Source organism: Chlamydotis macqueenii, chromosome 12 (genome assembly GCF_036417535.1).
Source record: "Chlamydotis macqueenii isolate bChlMac1 chromosome 12, bChlMac1.mat, whole genome shotgun sequence".
NCBI lineage: Eukaryota > Metazoa > Chordata > Aves > Otidiformes > Otididae > Chlamydotis > Chlamydotis macqueenii.
This window is the reverse complement of record NC_141567.1, coordinates 15,672,555-15,693,509: the sequence shown is the minus strand read 5'-3', so window position 1 is coordinate 15,693,509 and position 20,955 is coordinate 15,672,555. Positions and strand designations below refer to the sequence as shown.

Genomic DNA, 20,955 nt, shown 5'->3' with positions numbered 1-20,955 from the left:
ACCTGGGCATCCAGGTCAGATCCGTAACCCCGCGTAACGCCGGCAGAGAGAGACGCAGACTAGCAGAGGGCAGCTCAGCCCACCTTGATCTGAGTGACCCTTTGGACCTGCCTCAGTGACTGAAGAAGCACCCTGGCACGCTGATGTTCCTATCGTCTTTGGGACAAATTCAGGCCTCCGAGCACATATCTTTCACATCTGGGTGGAAGGATGGAAAATCATTTAACCAGCTATGGTCTGGTGCCAAACTCTTCCAACAGCAAAAAGCTTGTTTTGTGAGCCCTGAGGGAAGGCTTTGCTGCCTTTTATTTTCACAGGTATTGCAAAGCTGGCTTGCCAAGGAGAAGAGTATTAGCTGCCTTTTCTCAATTTTTTTCTCCCCTATATTTTGCTTGCTTCCATGACTGAGGAAGATGTGGACAAGTCAATGTTGCCATTACGTCACCCACTTGGTTATTTTCTCTGTTCTCCTGAGCCATACATTTTTTTTGCTCTCTGTGATTCTACACTAGATCACAGCAACAGTAAAAGTACACAGAGACAAAAAAAAAAAATGCAGTCAGATGAACAGAAAAGGGAAACAATTTTCTATTTAGATTGCAAGCCCAACTTTTGTTCATATCTATTCAAGCCAAGATCTGAGAGGAAATCACTGTGCTGACGATACAACCCTCCAGCTCCATTAATTAAAAGCTAAATTAATTTCCTCCAGCCTGCCACTTTCCTAAGCACCCCCAGGAGTTCCCCAGCAGAAAGAGACAAGTCCTGACCAACCCTGGTGTTTCAGACACAAAAAGTCTCCTCAGATCTCCTTTACACATGACAAAAACAGAAGGACAACCCTTATTCTCCTCCTCCTGCCCACTGGCACATCATCTTCAACAGTTTGTGTTCATTTTATCAGGAAAACACACCATTTAATAGATTTGCCATTTCCTTAGTCCACTTACTGTTATAATTCCAAATCACACAGCCACTTCCAAGCTACTCACTGAACCCAGGAGAAATTAAAGGGTGCAATGTATCATGTGTAAAATGAAATAATTTTGTTTAAGGGTAGCCAAGATCCCTTTTTTTTTTAGACTTGGTAGTAATGTTTTACTCCGTTGAAGCGTTTTTCATACCATCTCTGTAGTACCACTGATAGGCCTGCACTATGGAACTGCATTATTATCAATCTGGGAGACCCTATTCATCACTTGGAACAAGAGAGGTTTGTAGTTCTTTCCATTTTTCCACTCCCAAAGACATACTGATCTCACAGATCGCTCCAGAGAACTGCATGCATGAATCCTGAAGGCAGTCAATGATTTGAGAACACTGAAGTTATTTCACTTGTATTTTCTCCTGGTCTTCTTATTCCAAAAGAAGTTAGGAAAGAGGGTAGTTTGAAAACCGGTATGAAAACTATCATTTTGTAATGTTGGTAAAACACTTCCTAAAGCAAAGTCTCAAAAGCAGCTCTTACCTTACACTCTTCATAGTCTCTGCGAACATACAGCAGATAGATCAACCAGTTTTTCCTCTCCAGAACAGGTAACTCTGGTGCTGTAAATGTAAAATATTAACAAAATACAGGAAATTAGACAGATCAGCAGAGAAACTGGGCACAGCACAGAGATATTCTGAACCGCCCAATCTGCAAGCACAACTAATTCAAGAACTGCAGTTACACCAGGCAATGCAATTAATCATTCAATTTAAAGTCTGGAGTGTGGACATACAACCAGCATCCAGTTTAATTTTACTTCTCAAACCGATGGACAAAATGCATTGTTCAAGACAGGCACTAAATAAGACCTCTTAGCAGAAAACCACCGCCTCGAAAGTCTTGAGGCATCTGCTCCCTCTGGTGCAGTTACTGGAGCAAACAGCTCCAAGCACCAACTGTGCACACATTTTAATTCAACACAAATGCTGGTCTGATGAAATTGCTTCTTCCAAATATGCAAAAAGTAGCCTGGGGGAAACAAGCTGGATTCACATTTTGGAACTAGGGCAGAAGATTTAAACGTCTTTAAAATATATTTCTGAGAGTGAATGAGAAGGAAATGGGTGATACACACAAAAGGAGATTTTGGAGATATTGCCTGTCTGAAGGTGTGAATAATTTAAATAGGTCAAATTTAGTTCTTTGAAACTGTGAAGGGACTGTGCAACACCACAGGTCTGAGATACTGTGAAGCTACTGGCAGAAAAATGTATTTGATGCAGTGGAGGAGAAAGACCTGTGCTCCGACATTTCCATCCTAAGGAGCTTGCAACAGTAATTATGGCAAATCACGAATGGCTGTTGCTTAGTTATATTCACGTTGGGTTTAAAAGTTTAACACACTGCTGTGCATTTCATTAAGGCTTGAAATGTATTGCTTGTTACTCATCTCTACAGTTCAGATGCCGGTAGCTGAGAGGTAACCATAGCAACTGGCAAAAAAGCTATATGTTTGCAAGTCAATATTATGACAGAAGCGCAGAAGCGAAGCAAGACGAGGACTGTTGCAGGAGCCGGGGCAGCAGTGAGGGCAATATAGCACCAGGCCACCTTCTCCCAGCCCCGCAGAGCCCAGCATGGACCCACACCGCTGATGGAGATGCAGGCTCAGCTCCCAGCAACCCAGAGCAAGAAGGCATTATTTGACGTGGTCCGCAGTCTGCTCTGCCAGCCGGCAGCACGGGTCATGATCAGATGTAAGAAAAAAGAAACACTGCAGCTAGAAGAACTGAATCACACTGGGAAACGTTGGTGCAAAGTGTTATTATCTTTTAGTAGCACTGAGCTTTAGTCATGCGAGGACTGCACCTGTGGCTAGTAGCAAACACATCCCTCACGCGTACCAGGCTCTCCCCCACAATTCGCACCAAGTCTAGTATCACTGAGAGCACTTAAAACCAACTAGGATTTCTTCAGCTGAAGAGGTTGGAAAAAAATTTATAAAGCCAATCTAGTTTTGTTGTTTTGGTTTTTTTTTTCTTAAATTCCAGAATATCCAACTAGATTTACACTAGAGCTGAGATTTAAGTGTGCACACCAGCAATTTCAGGTCAAATACTTTATAAAGAAGGTTCAACTACCCTAAAAACAAACAGAAAAATCACAAGCCAAACAAAAGTAATCCAAACATGCTAAACTCTGGGAAATGCACAGATCAGGGATCCAAATGCTCTCAAATTCTGCCCTGTTGTGTAATAAGTGGATCTTTTTAAGTAAGTGTATTTTGTAAGCAAGTGTATTATTTCAATATGCATGTTCCAGATCAGAATAATAGCTTTCTGATGACTTAATGTTTTCTAATTGTCCTTCTTACAGTGAAACCATAAATGGAATAGTTAAGAGGCTGCCTAAATAGGTACAAATTGATTGAAAAAAACACTTTTCATAAAGAGCCTGGAGGGTTGCAGTTCTGAAGTCCATTGAGGGGTTACCCAATTCATTATCAGACTTGTAATGACTTCCCTGTGTAAGTTGTTACAGGTGCAGGGTTGGACACAACTTCCTTTTCCGAGAAACACAGCCCTTGGAAATGCTACAAGTGAACTGCAGAAAGCGGCCAGACTGGCGTGCTCTTCCTGTGTAGTGTCTCCTGGTGCCAGTGTCCAATACAAAATACAGAACCAGGCATGTGTCTTCGGCACTTCATGCTTTTTTTTGCATGCATGGATTTAAGACGTTGCAAACTCTATTTAACCATAAAGATTTTTATTACAATCAGAACGAAAGTATACTTTGCCATTTTGTGCCTACTAATACAGCTTAAAATCACAAAATCCTCCATCATTATATAAAATGAAAACTGTCTTACATCATAGGGATTAATCAGAAGACCCTCCAGACATACTCCATCTGGTCTACAACCATCTGTAGTACATGCCTTACTGGGAGGTTAAAAAGAAATAGAGAGCACCATTAAATGTTAAAATATGCAGAAAAGCTACTTGGCTGGGCTATGTTCCATCTGAGATGGGAAAGACTGAATTATGTTAGATCCTACCTGAATGTTCTGGACTAAGCTAAGAGGACAGTACAACAGTGAGTGGATAGAAGATTAGTTGTTTAATTCCTTAAGGAAAGAGCTTTTTCACACTTTCGAGACCAGAAGGACATTATGCTCCACTCCCACACTACGGAAACGCCTGCGGAGAACAAGGTTGGGAAGTAGAAATGCTGAACGTCAGAGTGAGTGCTGAGCAGAGCATCGAGCTGCAAAAGAAAAGAGTAAAACAGACACCGACTGCCTTCTGGGTCTGAGAATGAACAAAAAAAACAAGGGAGTTACCTAAAAGACCTGGGCTGGAGTGAAAACAGATAAATCAAAGCACACCACAAGACACAGAAGTGAAGAGTGTTCACATCTGCAGAGATAAAACAGTTTTCTTCCCCCGGCGATATGCTGAGCTAAGGATAACTATGTGCAACTGGGAAAATACACGGAGTTTTTATGCTCCTAAAACTCATTTTGAAATAGGAACAAATGTGGTTGAGGAGACATTACCCTCCTTTTTTATTTTCTTTCTTCTCAAGACAAGCAAATTGAAAAAAACGTAAACAGTTCTGATGTCTTCCAAAAAAGATGTCAAGATTTATTCATAGATACAAGTGAATCTCGTATCAGAATACAAAGCAAACACAAAGATTCACAGAAGAAAGTTGACAGACTCCCTGTATCTATTCCAGAAAGAAAATGTGAACAGTATGACCCCTTCTCTGAAGAAATCCAACATAAATACCATGAACTAAATCTGGTGTGGGTCCCACAAAGGACTGAGAAGAGAGGAAGGACATAGAAAATAGTGAGAAAAGTAATAAATTTGACACAGGAACATGTCTGATCCCCCAAGAAAGGGCTGTGGGAAGTAAAGGATTATTACTAGGCTCTACACTCTATTCAGATGAAGAAAAAAGTAATGCAAATTATTTATACAGCTCTCCAGAGCCACAACTATCTCAATCTGCATTTCTGTTCTTCCATGAAAGCAGTGAGATATCTACTTCCAGTGCATTTATCTCCCTCAGGTTTGCTCCCCCAGCCTGCTGACAAGGACTGTCCCAGTGCAAAGGGTCACTGCATTTTTCTGAAGAAAAGGTAAATACAAATCCCTGGCTACTAGGGACACTAACTCCAGAGAAAAGGAATAAAATAACTCCAGAGAAAGGGCATAAAACATTCTGTGCTTTCTGAAAGTACCCAATTCAATCACTGCTGGTCCTAATATCCAAGTATTGTTTCCAAGTTTAATAATTATCTACAGAATGCCTAAAAAAACCCCCACAAACAGACATGTCACTTGCTGCATCAGCCTGAACAGCAACGTACAGCTGGATCTGGCCATGGGCGCTGCTACAAGGGGCAGAAAAACAGAAAGGAGCACCAGCAGCACGCCTCAGCCTTCTCAAGTACAAGGACGATTGGGAGGCTCCATCTGGCGTATAAGGGTTTGCAACCTCACACTAATTAGAGGCGGGAACACATACTGCTGCAACCGGTCGCTTGGAAGGTTTCCGCATGGGGAAAGGCCACCCAATTTGGCTTCTCAGGAGGAGTTGAGCACATTCGTCAACTTCCTCAGGCTGCCTCCACTGCAATTTTCCACTTTTTTCAATATTCTTCAATTTTCCACCTTTGCAAGTTTCTCATATGTAACTGCTGCAGATCATATAAAGACATGCTTTTCTTTGTCACCTTTCACAGAGCCCTCGCAAATAATTCAGGCACTGCAGGGATGCAGGGACTACAGGTTAGAAAACGGTAGTTTATACCATTCCAGCAGTGTGGGGGAAAAAAAAAAAGCCATTATTTTCTGTAAATCAATCTGCTCAAGGGCCAGTCCAAGAAAATGCAATTATCCAAAAACTTGGTATCTACAGTGAAAAGAGTTTATAACTTGCATAATTATCTGTTGGCCTCTCTTTTCTTGGATTACAAAATTCTAGTCTCATTAAGCAACTGCGACAGGGAGCCAGGCACCAAATATATTATTAAATACCTCAGCCGAGAGAAATGCCAGTTTCTTTGAAGTGTTTTGATTGAATTCAAAAGGGAATTCATATGATCCCCCACTTTCTCGGTGGCCAGTGATTGATTGCACAACCCACTTCCAGCAATGTGATTTTTCTTTCTGACAATGCTCCTTTAAGGAAGCCGCTGGAGCGGAAACCCCAACAGAATCGGAGTAGGATCATCAGGTTTGTATCTGTGCTGCACTATCATCAGTCTTCGCTTTATTCATCCTCTTACAGATTTTCTCAAAGGACTGAAAAAAAAAAAAATCAGAGTTATTCCCTTTTGTGTAAATCTCCCTAAGAAATTATTTTGTGCTTGCATCTTCATATTGGGTAATTATAGCTTAGATAGTAACTATCAAACAATGGAGTTTAGATTTAATAAAAGGGTTTTGAAATTGCTGTAAAGAGAAAGGAGGGAAAAAAGCCCCAGAAGGCTCCTATCAGATTTCATGGTGGGAACAATTGCTAAAGCACCAGCCGTCCTCTGGAAGAAACTGCCAGATGCACAGAGATCATTTCTGTTGTGGCTACAGCCACAGCAACATGGACTTCAACAACTGCAGCCATCAGACAGCCCTTCACTCATCACCTTCTCTTCTCCAGCTGCCTGGAGCACCTTGGCACCCTTTCTGTGAAAAGCACAGATCAGCTACAGATCTCTGGGGTGGAGATGGAACTCAAGTTCACATTTTAGTCTCATCATACTAAAAAAAACAGGTCAGAGCCAGCTCTTCCTCCACCCTAGCTTAGTGGAAAGAGGTTGAGCCCCAGTTCACTCCACGTCCCTGCAGCTTTGCAACCCAACATGCAGCGAACTGAGCAAGAGCAGCAAGAAGAGCATAGAGGAGAAGCAGAGGAGCAAGAGACTGAAGAAGACAAAAGGAAGAACATACCATCAGACCAAATATATAATAACCTAAACTACACATAACATATAGCACAAGAAGAGGGCAGAAAATCTTCAGTAAACAATTAAATGAAAGTATTTTTTTAATTATTCTGCAATACCCTCACGAGCCATGGTCTGGATCCATCGGGGTAACACATATGTGGGTAATATTGTCCAAAAGGCCTAATTTTGATCCTGATTCAACTGTCCCTTTCCAAATCCTAATTAAAAATTGCATGTTGAAAACAGCATTCAAGCACACAGGTATTTTCAAAATTAATAATACAGAGGCAATGACTCAAGCCTCCCACTACTGTAATGTTTTGCTATTAATAGAGCTGCACCAAAAGAAGAATTCGGTACGGTGCATCTTGCTCTGAAAAATCAAAGTGGGAAGCTTTGCTGCGGCGAAGCCACAAGGGAGTGAGGTTATTATCTCCCATCATCAGGCCAGGCTCACTCTAACACACTGAAGCAAGATGGATTTTTTTCAATTTGAGATTCATTTCCCATTTTAAAGTCATTCTGGTCATCGGCTTAACAGCAAACTCACAACAGCATAAAGACAATTCACTGCAGAGGACCATCCAAACCCGAGAGGCAACACATGAAAGTCTTTCAGACCCAACATCCGCTCCATCCCTCAATTCCCAGCTCAGCCTCCTGGAGACATTTGCTGACATTATTGCCAGGGTTATAATTATTCCCACTTGCGGAGCTTGGGGACGGTTTACGGCCAGGCATAGCTGTGGTTACAGTCCAAAATGAAGCTTGGTGCTCTCACAGCCGTGTTAAATAAACACTGATAGGGAGGGGAAGGCGAGGATGAAACCAGCTGCGCCTATCTCCTTTTTGCCTTGAGCTTCACAAGCTGCCAGTGCCAGGAATTACACTACTGTTTGTAAATCCGGTGAAAGAGATGTAGGGAGTATCTTCTAAACAAAAATAATAGTAAAATAATACGGCACAAACTCAAATAGCTACTATAAAACAACACACCACTGCCAGGGAATCACATTTTCCAAAATAAGGTATGAGTAACAGATAGAAAGCATTTTTGAGCTCTAATATCAAGGTTTTTAGATTTAAAAATAACTAACTGTCTTGCTATCAGAGGAGCATCCTACAAATTCCCAGCTAGGCTGGTGTACAGAGATTTAACAAGAAATCCTCTTCCTTACTCAGATACCCAAAGGCTTTTATTGAGAAAGCAGCAATATAAATACATTAGAGCTTTGAAAGAAAACTAATACAGGAACATTGTCCTTCCTACGCCCAGATCCATCCTTGGAGTCTGAAATGTATGAGACATAATGTATTCAAAACTCAATAACGATGAAAAATAACTCCAAAAATCACCACCCAGAGGAGGTTGTATGTGTTGTACGTCACTCATTGCGTGAGTATATGCACACGTATGTGAGAATACAGGTGTTTGTGTACACAAATACCTGTCAAATGGATATAAACAGCAGCAAAAAGGAGAGAGCCCTTTGCTGTCGCCATTCTCTCTGTTTAATCCCCTTCCCTCTGTTTTTTGTTGTGCAAATTGCTGCTGGAACACCTTTAAATCAAACAATAAATGCGTATGGTTCCTCGTTATTTACAGTCAGCTGGGGTTAATGAAACTCATCATATACAGTTCTGGTGCTAGCAAGAAAGCCATAATTCATAGCTGTGATCTTCCTATTGTGTATTAATAGCTTCACAACAGACAGAGAAAACTGGAAGGAGGCTGAAAAACAGCAGCAGGTTTAAACAAAAAAGCAACATTTCTGACTCCACACCTCCCCCTGCAGGAAAATCAGCCAAAGCAATGGGGAAGAGCTGCAAATCGTATCTTAAAGCTGATTTATACACTACGGTGAAGGAAAAAAGGGCATTTTCTGGTGTTAGTTTACACTGCATAAATCTTAGAGAGTTGCTGGGTCAGACTTCAGTGGTTTTTTCTGACTTACACCATTAAAAGTTCTGAGTTACTCCAAATAAAAATGTTTTTATCTACAAGACAAATACCAACACGGGTTATTCAATATAAATGTCTTCCAGTACGTGCTGCTCAAGTTTAACCTTAGGGTAAAGTGGGAAGATCTGTAAATAAATACACTCTTGTGACCACTCTGGACTTCCCAATGCCACAGCAAGGTTCCCAGTGGTAGAACCTGTCTGTTTACTGGGAAATCTCCGTTAGCAGTGCGAGGCTGGTGAGACACCACTCTGCAGTCCTGCCTCCGTTCCACAAGGGAGAGGGAGAATTACATGCATTAGGACAAGTACACTAGCCTGATCATTATGACATTAAAAAAATTGATTCAAGCCTAATATTTCTTAATTTAAGCCTAAATTTGACATAAGCAAGTAACACTGGGGTGAAATTTAGGAACAAATGCATACTTTGAAAAGGAAATTGAAAAAGTCTAATCTTTATTTGCTTCAAAAACCAAAACCAATGTTTCCTGTGCACAAGCCAATTTTGACCATCAGTACTGACTGCTGAGCAGAGACGTGCTCTGAACAGTAGAAAAGCAAGGATCTGAAAGAGCTTTTTCTATTTTTGCTTTTAAACGCAAGCTGATCTAGAAAAACTAGGCTGATTTGCACAATGGTTCTTAAATCCCTGAGGATGCAGACGCTACACTTGGAGATAGTTAAGGATCCAACCCCTGGCATAGCACCCCAGCTGTTACCTTCGCCATTTAAACCATTTTTTCCTGCTTGATGCCTTGTGCTCAGTATCCTGGCAGGCAGGAAGGATATCGAGCTCCCTCTGGGTGTCTATTTGCCAATGCTGTTCCTAAATAAAGGAGGTAGAGTACACCATCAGAGGGCTTCTCAATAAAATGGCCTACAAATAGCACAGGAGGTCTGAAATATTAACTGGTGACTACCCACTGTCTCCTCCCACAGCAAAGCAGGATGGAAGGTATTTCGCCCACAAAAGAAGTAACACTGGCTGCAGGCGTTCCCAAAAATAACATGCGTAACCAGCTTCTTATTAATTCCAGTACCAGAAGCATGGTAGTTTTGGGATTTCTGTCTAATCCTTCCTTTGGCTTAAATTCCTACGCTTAGTCTTTCTCCGTCTGTGGTATGAGGTATTTTATAAAGAAATTCAACTTAATATCATTATAGGGTATTTGTAAGAAAAAGCTTTCCTCTTAAAGAGCAAAATAAAATTACAACAGGGAGAGCACCACAATCCAGCCCCGACAGTCTTTGAAACGTCCTGCTTAGTACAGAGTGGAAGAACCTAGAACCTCTCCTCATTTCATCCACTGCCAAAGATGAATATTCGATCAGAAGCATATTATATTAGAAGAATATATATTAAAAATATATGCATTTGTCTTGCAAATGGTTCAACATTACCTACTCCGAGACCTTATTTTTTTTGAATGCACAAACGTCTTCCAGACTTGTTGCCTCAGGATTAAGTTTTTCACCTTGAATGTCTGTCCCAGGGTGACGATTTGCCTGTGCAGCCTTCACTCTTCCCTACCACACAAAAGTCTTAATGACAGTCTTTAATTACATGAGCACATCTACAATTACAGGAACACACCAGTATTTTCACTAGGTGCCCTGCCTCCTCCTAACGATGATGAATTTAGAAATGAGTCAAGGTCAGACAGTGAATGAAACTGTTCAGAAATATGAATAAAAACAGTGACTAAATCACAGGACTTCTGCTGCATCTGTTACGCAGCTTAAAATATCAGCAGCAAAGGGGAGAGACCCTGGAAGGAGTGAATGAACAGTTTCTTCGTTAAGATGCTGTAAAGCCGCTCATGAGACAAGAAACCTCACCCTGATTTCTGTCACAAACCTGGAAAAATCACCTAACCAGGCTTCCAGAAGGCAGCCACTACGTGCTCATCCATCATTTTTGGCTGTACATCTTGAAAGCCATCAGACCCGGCATCTCCCAGCCAGCACTCGCTCCAGTAAGCAGGATGGGCAGCAGCCGTGCTCTGGACATGGAAGTGTTACAGCTTAACGCATGGTAACTGAAAAAGCAAGACCTCAAGCACCGGGGAACCCAAAATTGACAAGCAAGTCTCATCCATCAATAAACTTTAACACACAATATATGGTTTGAGTATGATACAGAAGAACCTTGCAGCATCAGGGAATTGATTTATGGGATTTGATAGCTGAAGATAAACATGACATCTGGCTATATACTGCATAATGGAGATGTATTTTATTTTAAATGCCCTCACTGCGCTGTCCCATCATTCCTGTGCAATGGATGATGTTGGCGAGCTAGGCTAAAGCCAACATGCAATTATGTCACTAAAGACTCAAAGGCTCGAATTCACGTTGTACAGACAACATTAATTCTGACATTCTTCAGTGGGATGCACCTTCCTTAAGTGTCTGAAAATTAAGATATCTGAATTACTTGCCTTTGGCTGTCTTTAAGATAAGGGAGAGGAACAGGCGAGTGATTCATCGCATCCCAAGATAGGTGGCTGGGAGAGGTCAGAGGATTGGCATCAGATGGGCTTTCCAGTGACTAAATACGGAGCACAGCTGATCTGCTCAGACTTGCTCTACGTCAGAGATGTCTCAATTCAAAAAGATTTATCCCAACCTGCCTAGATTTGTTACTTACTATTTTTGTAAAATTATTTTTAAATTCACAACAGGAGATGCCATTTTATCTCTAAGCAGTATACCAACAGACAAGTACAAAGTTGAATGCTTTAAAATACAAAAGAAACTTGCCTAGAACCAAGGACTTTGAAATGAACTTCAAAAAATAAATTTACCAATTTAAATGAGATTCTGAAGTAGTATGTTGCAACCTACAGTTAGCTCCGCTAAAGCTGGGCTATGAGACTTCACCCTCCTCCTGATCCTAATCCAGTGTAATATATTTCTTAATTATCAAATTCTCAAAAGACTCAGATTACACTTGCTTCCTACAAGGGGTGGCACTTTTATGACACTTTTCATTGCCTAATTAAGTTTGCAACAGACTTAGGAAGCAGATACAGATTTTCCTCTCTACAGAGAGGAAATTAAGTAGGTTGACAAGAGCCAAAAGATGTAAAGCTAGAACTGAAGCTATGAATCTTCTGATTTAAAAGTTAGCACTAAAATTCTAGTGATACCACTCTTGATAGAAAAACACACCTGCTCTGCTGTCTGCAAAGGACTCCCTGTTCTTGTAATCACAGATATTACTGTACACACAAGAGGGCAGAGCTGTGCTAGCACATTCAAACAGAAATATTCCCAGTTCTTTGTGGTGCAGGGATTACCAGGCTGTTATCTGCGGAGAAGAGGATGAAGTGAAGTATATTATACAATTTAATTACCCAAAGATTTTTAAATCTCCTATTCAAAACTAACAGCTGTATCAAATCCTGAAAAAAATACACACAGCGCTATTACTCACTTATCATAGAGAGATGAAAATATCAAATTCTCTTATATAAAACAATGATGTAATTACTAATGATGTAATTACTAATCTATGTAATTTAGAAACCTTTGTCTTCCTGCAAAGTTGTAGGTTCAATGGGCTAAAAGATCTGGCTTGCACCTGGCCAGACTGAAACAAATTGGTACGTACAGATACAGGAACTGCATTTGCTCCTACAAGAGGTGGCACTTTCACTAACATCTTTTCTTTTCGACACTCCTAAAAGTATTAATTAATTTAACTCAAGGGGGTTGGTTTTTATCTGGATTTCTCAGGCATCTTCACTCTGATAAGTTCAAAGGCAGCTTTGAAGCTGGCTCAAAGAATGGATTTGTATTGATTTAAGAAAATATATCAGAAATTCAGTAATGATCAGCTCTGCAAGTGCACAGAATCTACTGCTTGGGGTACTAAAAGGTTCCTGCTCTTCAGAGTGCTCGAGCCATTAAAATACTTGGAGGATCCCTTAAAATACTTGCAGGAGCAGGAGGGATCCCCATCAATTCATATGCGGGAGCTGCCCAAAGAGAGAGTGAGACGCATTTTCACAGGACAGATCATCAGAAGCTACTTATCTACTTCTGCATAATCTGGAAGTTATTTATTATCTAACAGACCCATTTTGAGATTGCTTGTCGTCATGAGCACTTCCTAACCAGAGTCAATAGCAGATAAAGTGAGCTTTACTGCCCATCCAATCAGCATATGCAATTATATTTTATTATAGCCCACTGACTACATCCTTGGCTTCAAGGATGAACACCCACATGAAAAGGACAGCACTGAGTATTTGAGCTAAATACTGACATGGGATTTAGCTGGACAAGCATAATACACACCACTTCAGAATACTTCAAAATTCAATTGAACAGAAGAAACTACCCTGGTAGGATGAACAATACCGTGTCATTGTCATCCATCCAAAACACAAGTTTCTGTGTGGTAAAAGTGTGGTAACTTTCGGCCACAAAGAAGAATACCCTCATTACCACAGAGGATACAACCACAGCTTTAAAACACACATTTACATTACACACTTCCCTATTTCTATTACCTAATTTATCTGCAATAGCCAAATCTAATCAAACTTTGCTGTTACTTACAAAGGGACACCAGGCACTTGTGTGTTTATCGGTGATAAACCTACTTCACCACCTGTTTTAATCTCAGGTCAGTAGCTTACTTTATCTCTGAAACGGAGAACGTAATAAAAGCAGAGAACTTCATTTCCTCCTTTTCAGTGGCTTGCTATGACCTTACAAGACGTTTTTGCTTGTAACTATACAAGACAGAAGCAGAACTCACCTAGAAAAAAATAAGACAAGGACTCACAAGCCTTGAAACATCCAGACATCTGGTTTACTTTATAGAAGTGTTCTGATGTGAAGCATTGAGCTTGTTAAAATACCCAACAGGCAGCGTACCCCACAGGGTACGCTGAAATTTCTTCCTCTAAAACTTCTCCCATACATCTCGCCTGCACCCTTCAATACTATCTTTAGCAGCACTCAAAAGGCCAAGGAGTGCACTGTAATATATCAGTTTATATGATATTTTTCATTTAACGTCTCCAAATCTTTTCTTAACTGAAAGCCTGCAGCATCCAAATACTGTCATTGAATATTAGACCAATCTCGTGGTTGATAAATGGAAAGAAACAAAAGTCAAAGCATTTTGCCAAAGGTCACAGTTAATCCAAGGCAGAATTCCTTGCTTCAAATCCTAGAAAAAACATACCTACAAAGCATCCAAAAAATATCCCAATGCCCAGGACTGGGGAGAACACTTAATCCCTGCTTAATCCCTTTTACAATTCACAAGGGGGAGATTTTCGCTTTGAAAATTATCTACCTGACCCTTCCCTGGATAAACATAGAGGAGGCTGGGCACTATTCAGAATTCTCCTTCTTCACACTCTAATGGATTTCTTGCTCAAGTTCTTCTCAGTGACTCAAGTGAAATCTATTTTATTTTGCTTCAGAGTATTTATTATAGTATATCTATATTTTTAGGATTCTACCCTGCTATTAAAAAGCCATCACTGTATCTCAGAAGAGATCTAATATTCATGTAGAAATCGAAAATGCTTTTAAAATTATTCCATTAACCTCTGAACTGTTATTAGACTAACATGAGCCCAGAACTTCCTTTCTAAATGTCTTTTTCCATGATAAAAGCAAATAAATTCAAGATATGTTCCATAAAAACCAACAATACAAGCTGGTAAAAGCACACTCTCTACTACAGTACTATCAGTTACTATAAAATGACTCGATTGGCCTGTGTGGCAAAAGGAAAGTGGAAAGATGGGAGGCAGCCTTTTTCAATTCAAACCCAGTAAAGCATTTTGGAAAATATCTGATTAATTTAAAATGCAGTCAGGAGATTAAAACCCCATCTCAGCAGGCTGATATTAACTCTACATCGCTTCAAGGAACAGAACTCCCTTTATTTTACCATCAATTGCTTGGGGACAAAATATCAACACAGGGAGAGTTATGGATCTTGATGTAGCAACAAAGGGAATTGATTTTCAGAGCAGTTCTCCCCACAGGGGGTAAAGGACAAAATAATGAATGGTTTTAGCTACTAACGTGTCAACTGCTGAATAATGGTTGTCACCAAGTGCAGCTACAAGACACTCCGAGGGGTTTGCCTTCTGCCGGTCCCTTTAATTTAGATTGCTAGATTTAGAGATTTCTAACCTGATTGCCTTACAACACCTTTCCCCACCACCACCACAGTCTGCTCCACACCCTTTATATGCTTGTTCAATGCTCATCATCTTCCCTTCGGGCTGCCCTGCCTGCAAGACAGACTCTCTTAAATCCCAACCTTTTGGGCTTTTGCAACCTAAAAGCCACATGATGAATCATCCCTGACAGCAGCTAATTCAAGAATAAATTCTGTCTCATAACTCAAAATTGTTCTTGTTTAAGAGCCACAAAACCAGGCTGCTAAACACTGGTTCTAAGTTTCCATTATTTCTTGTCTCACAGACAGGATGACAGTAGCACCCACGGGAGGAAAGCAACGCAACAGTGAGGAGAAGCAGTGCAACTCTCGGGTTGCACGGTTCAACATATTCTCATCTGCATCACAGGTCAGACTGAAAACGCAGTCTTCTGGTGTTCTTTCTGGTTAAGTAACAACACTCACATTCATATTTTGTCATTCAAATCAGTTTTTGCAAATTTGAGATCATGCTCTCAGAAATACACACTTAACACCTTACTCCCACCCGGTGCAGACACAGGCCAGCTGTTACAGTCTGAATCCAGGCACCGTGACCATTACAGTCAGGACTTCGGCAATGACTTGGTCATACTCCACTACCTTTGTGTACAACAACTTTCTTTAGTTATTGCAATACCTGCTGTACTTAGGCACGAATTTTATCCACACCAAGCCGTTCACAGGAGAGGGGCCTACATTATTACACCATATGTTCTCTGTATTTCAGAGACCTGCCTGCACTAATGTTAGTTTCATTATCACTCTTGTATCCTACTTGAAAATACAATGCAAATATAAAAAGGCAAATTGCTGCAACAGAAATTTACCAGTTAGTGTTTAAAAATGTCAGTTTAAAGTAAGTTTAGCAGCACTCTTCTATTCAAATGGAACTGATGTAGATTTGCCCGGCTCCTTAAAGTTCACCATGAATCTCCTCAGCCAAACTCAAACAGGATCATATACTTCATTAAGATGTTCCAGAAAAATCGTATTTAAAAAATAAAACTTGTCATGGGAAAAAGATGCTATTCTTTCATGTCAATCTCCAAAAGAGCACATGCAACATCACATTTGTTCTTTCCCCTCCTCTCTTACGTGCCCCAGCATCACACCCCCGTACAAAGGACACTGTTACATCACACCCTATTGCAAATCTTCGTGCTGCCCTCATTTCCTAGAGATTAACGATCAGGCAGGTCAAATCAGCTTTTGCCCACTGCACTAAAGCCAACACAGTCAAGTGTTAAATGGCAAAGCACAAAAGCTTCCAAAGCATTTCATTTAAGAACTACCCGAGGTGTGTCAGGTACTGGAGATGCTTCAGTTCACCGTAAGAGACACAAAACAGAACTACAACAGTCACAGGATAGATTATTTTTTTCTTCACCATAGTTAATTTTGAGTTGTATCAGCATAAAAGGGAGATTCAGAGCCACAAATAACTGGATTTCATTTGCTACTTTCTTCTCTCTGGCATGCAGCTGTGCGAACATCAACATCAAATGAAGGTGGTGGAAGGAACATTGTTTGGTGACAGAGACAGACCGATTCCTTCGCACGGCCTTTGTCCAGCCTCGGGCTTGCAACCTTAAAACCTGAAGGAGCATCAGTGGCCCTTTTTAAAGAAGCATCTGGCTCTGTTTCAGGGCTGCTAATGCAAAATGCTGCTGAGTAGGAGAGAAAACTCCTCCTTGGCAGCCACGAACAAGCAGTCCTTTCTCACACAGCAGGCAGGACCTGGAGAAGCACTCCTGTTAAGAAAGTTGCAACTGTCACAGTTCATTCTCCCCAACAATCCATACTGAACTGTGCACAGTTAAAAGCAGGAACACACTTGACAGACGGTTTAACAAGCAAGCTGACAGAGGCATGACAGCTTCTATCCAGCACACCTTCCCGGCTTGTTTGCAAAGCTGATGGCCCCATCTTTCTTTTTCAGGTATTCCGTTCGCTTATGCAGAGCTGATTTAACACACCTCAGCCCGCCAGGAAAGACCGCGGGAGTGATAATCCATCTCCCGGCAAACACCATTAGCCTCATATCTCTACAGATGTTCTACTTAGAGAACTGCAAATGTACGCTGTCCTGTGAAAACAGTGCAAATATCACAGATGGGACTTGCATGATGAGGCAGAACAAGGTGGGGGTTACTGAAGATGAGGAAATCAGAGTCATAATCTTTATAGAAAGGGATGGAGGTGAACCATCTCGCTAAGGAGTGAATCAGTGTCTCCATGGAAGCCATGCTAACGGTTCAAAGTAACAGCCACTCTTGCTCTAAAAGCTGGCAGGCAAGATAAAAGTAAATTTTGGCTTTATTTTTACTTGCATACAGGCCTGAAGCAGTAGCGATCACTTCCTCTCACCTCTGGGACATGTACAAAAGAGGCTCAGACTTGTGCAAGCCAACAGCTGTAGGTCTACATGAAGCATCATCTTCAGGATAGCAATATCCTGCTCAAGGGCTGGAATTCTGCTGCCAGGAATCAGAATCAGGACTATGTGATGTTAGCCTGACCTCTCCAAAAGAAAAGCAAAGAGGTTTTTCCAGCTTCCCAGGGCCAGTTATAGCACAGTGCAAACACACGAGACAAAGAACCTTTAGGCAGAAACTAGGCTGTAGTACCGAGGCAATCTCCATCACAAGGAATTTAGAAACATGGAAGATTTCTTCCCAAAGTACACTCTGAGAAGCACATCACACATTCAGGGTAGAAAAAGGCCAAAGTACAGAGCTCCCCAGCTGAGCTTCCCTGAATTAAGGTAAAAGGAGGGCTGCTTCTGACTTGAGCTGTAAGTATATTGGTGTTTTAGCAATACTGCTGAGTTCACTTTTGATTATAATTTTAATTATAATCTCAATTGATGGGGCTCTTTCAACACTTGAGAAAGGAAAATCCACACGCCCCCGCAACCTGACCTTAGGTAGGCGCAAAAGTCTCTACAGATCCAAACTAGGAACGTGAGCACAGCTCAGTACTGCAGAGAAGGAAACATACAGCATGTGCGCTGGGACAAGTCACATCTCAAGAGCAAGGGAAGAGGAGAAAGGAGAGGCTGCAACATCAAATTATCCTGCAGGCTTTAGTGAACTCCTTACAAAAAATATCAGGCTTTAGGTAAACATTCTGAACCAATAACTGAAATTGTTCCTGTTCCAGTTCAGATTCACTCAAGATTTCAAAACAACAGCTCAAACTGAGTTAATTATCACTTTCAGTATTAAAGAAAAACCAAATCCAAACAAACTATAATCAAAACCAGTTACAACCTGACTCTTTTCATCTCACTTGCACATCTCTTTTTCTTCAAAACATAGAAAACGTGACATGAAAAATCAGTGAGACACAACATTAGTTTCCCAAGATCATTTCTAAAGCCAGACGTTATTCTGAAGAACCTAAAATGAACAAATCCCTCTTATTTCAGAAGATAAATGAGTATCAAACTCATTAGAAGCCCAACAAGTATGTACACAATAAAATCAACAGTGTCTCGGACGATAAGCAAACATGGTGCAGGCTGTACGTACAATAAGTCAACCAGCAAAGGCACTGAGCTAGGGATCATACAGATGCCAGAAAAAAAGTACTTATGCTCAGCAGGTTACAGTCTAGATAGTCTTGTCTTTTCCCAGTGGACATTTATTTCTTACTAGGCAGCTGCACACACTATAAAGAAATGTTAAAAATCAACTGGCTTAAGAAACACAATCATATCTTCAAACAAACCTTTTTTAGGATGATGTTTTGGAGGTTCTGTAGCCGCTGGCAATGAAGAAACCTGAAAAGGCAGAAAAGAGGAGTACTAAACACACCAGGCAAGGTTTCTTGAAGATTGTTCCACAAAATAATCAGAAAGGACAACTGGCAAATCCCAAAAGAGGGCATAAAAATAGCGTCACTGCTGCCAGACAAACTGCCCTGCCAAGTGCTGGTCTTCCCTACACATCACTAGAGAGTTTTCTGTTCACTGTGTAGATCGAATAAGCCCACTCATTTTACAGTATATTCCTGTTCCACAGGCTCACTGCCGTTTACCAGGGTTCTAGAAAGTGATCATCACCTTGTAAAAACACAAAATGAAGCACTTAAGATGCTAATTAGAGATCATACAGGAAAAAGTCAAAAGCATTTCTTATAAAACATTTATTAAGTTAATTAGAACAAAGTCGCTCGCGGGGAACCATCAGAGCCGGCAGGCGCACAAGTGCAGCGACGTCCCATCACACAGCGGGCAACAAACCTTGACCTGCAAATATTGCCCAGAGCTCACGGACAAGCAGGTACCCAGTCTGTGGAAAATAAATGCATTTGTACTTTTTTTCTCTTACTTTGCAACAAAAATCAAGCCTTCACAGAAGAAAAACGTGATTATGCAGGGAAGCATTTTTATTTTTGACTTCTAGTTTCTTGGGGAAGAGACATTCCTCACTCCTCTTCCCCAGACACAATGCAGGATTTTATAGACCTGTGTCGCCTCCTCTCTCCTTAAATATTTTTTTTATTTGTTGTTGTTTATTCAGTATACCCTTGTTCCTTGTAATGTTTTGGGAACATTTTCTAGTTCTAATCGTTTTTTTATTCGAGGTGAGGGGGATCAGAACTTGTACAGTATCTGAGATACGGAAAATAACCCACATGTATAGAGGAGGGGCTTTTAGTAGCTTTGTTTCTTAATAATTTCTAACATTTTGTTCACTTTTTTGATTCCTACTGTGAAAAGTTGAGTTGATATTTTCACAGAATTACTCAAGAACTTATTCCTAAGAAGAAATAACCAGCACAAAACCTCTCATTTTTGTATACATTTGCCCTTTTTTTTAAGCTGTACACACCATTTCAATGCTGAGACCTGTCACTCAGCGCTGCTAAGGCCTCCCTGCAGTTTCTCATATTCCCTCCACACCTGAATAACTTTCTAGCCATCCTTTTGCCTAGATCATGTCTAGATACACTGAACAGACTTGGTTAGATCCCTGCTGGGCTTCATTAACGACTGCCCTCCACCACAAAAAAAAAAAAAAAGGGAGAGCATTTATTCCTTCTTTCTGCTGCTCATCATTTAACCTGATATTTATCCATAAGAGGATTTTTTTCTGCCTTACTCCAGAGCCATTTGGCTTCCTAAGGAGCACCTGACGATAAGAAATGAGGCTGCACCACACAGCCTGCTCCGCAGGCCGATCGAGGGCAACTTTTCAGGAGCACCAAACACACGGGGAACAGTGAGCTGCGATGGACGCCGAGAAAAGCTTAGATTTCACTAGATGGCCGCAATAAAAGTCAGAACAAAGCTGAATTTCCATTATGTTTTCAATACCAACTGTGCAAAGACTTAAAACTCACTCTTAAAAGCACCTCCTGCCGCCCCGGCCTCCCCTCGCCCCGCCCTGCCCACCGCAGCCCCCTCAGCGCTCCCGGGGCCCGGGTGTCCCCTCGACCGGCGGCCACTCACCGCTGCGGCCTGCGGCTCCGCCATGGCCCCGTTACCACGGTTACCACCCGGCCCCGGAAGCACTTCCGGGGCAACCATGGAGGGGCGCGGCGCGGTGCCCGACGGGAAGACGGCTGGCGTTTGCCATGAAAAAACACCAACGTAACTAACAAAATAATAAAATATAAGTTTATTCGGAAGGGTTCGCTCCGCTCCCCTGCGGTCTGAGATGGAACAAGGCCGCGAACGAGGCCTCGGCCCCGGGAAAGCGCCCAGGGGCGGCCGCCGGCTCCCGCCTCGCCCGGGCCGGGCCCCCTCAGAGCTACAGGGCGGCAGCAGCGCGGAGGGAGGGAGGGAGGGTTGGGGTGTATTTGGTTTTTTTTCCTCATTTATGTTTTCCACAGAGGAGGCTGCAGAGCTGCTCACCACAGCAGGCATTAGTGGGGACGGTGTCCTTA

The 20,955-nt window shown here is 41.5% G+C and overlaps 1 protein-coding gene across 7 annotated transcripts in view; it reads right to left on the bottom strand.

Annotated features, from left to right (window-relative positions):
- Positions 1–20,547, bottom strand: part of BBS4 (Bardet-Biedl syndrome 4) — a 44,960-nt gene extending 24,413 nt beyond the window's left edge. For 4 of the 7 annotated variants that reach the window (XR_015259825.1, XR_015259826.1, XR_015259824.1 and 1 more), the window contains exons 1-2: positions 18,793–18,859; positions 1,469–1,548 (exon numbers count right to left, since the gene is read on the bottom strand). Coding sequence is in view for 3 of the 7 variants with exons in the window: in XM_086756854.1 (XP_086612980.1) it covers positions 1,469–1,548; positions 18,793–18,844; positions 20,519–20,542 (156 nt within the window). In the remaining 4 variants the exon portion in view is untranslated. Of the gene's footprint in view, positions 1–1,468; positions 1,549–18,792; positions 18,860–20,518 lie in introns of those variants that run through there. The other 3 variants (XM_086756854.1, XM_086756852.1, XM_086756853.1) reach the window with 1 other exon arrangement.
- Positions 20,548–20,955: the final 408 nt, after the last annotated feature.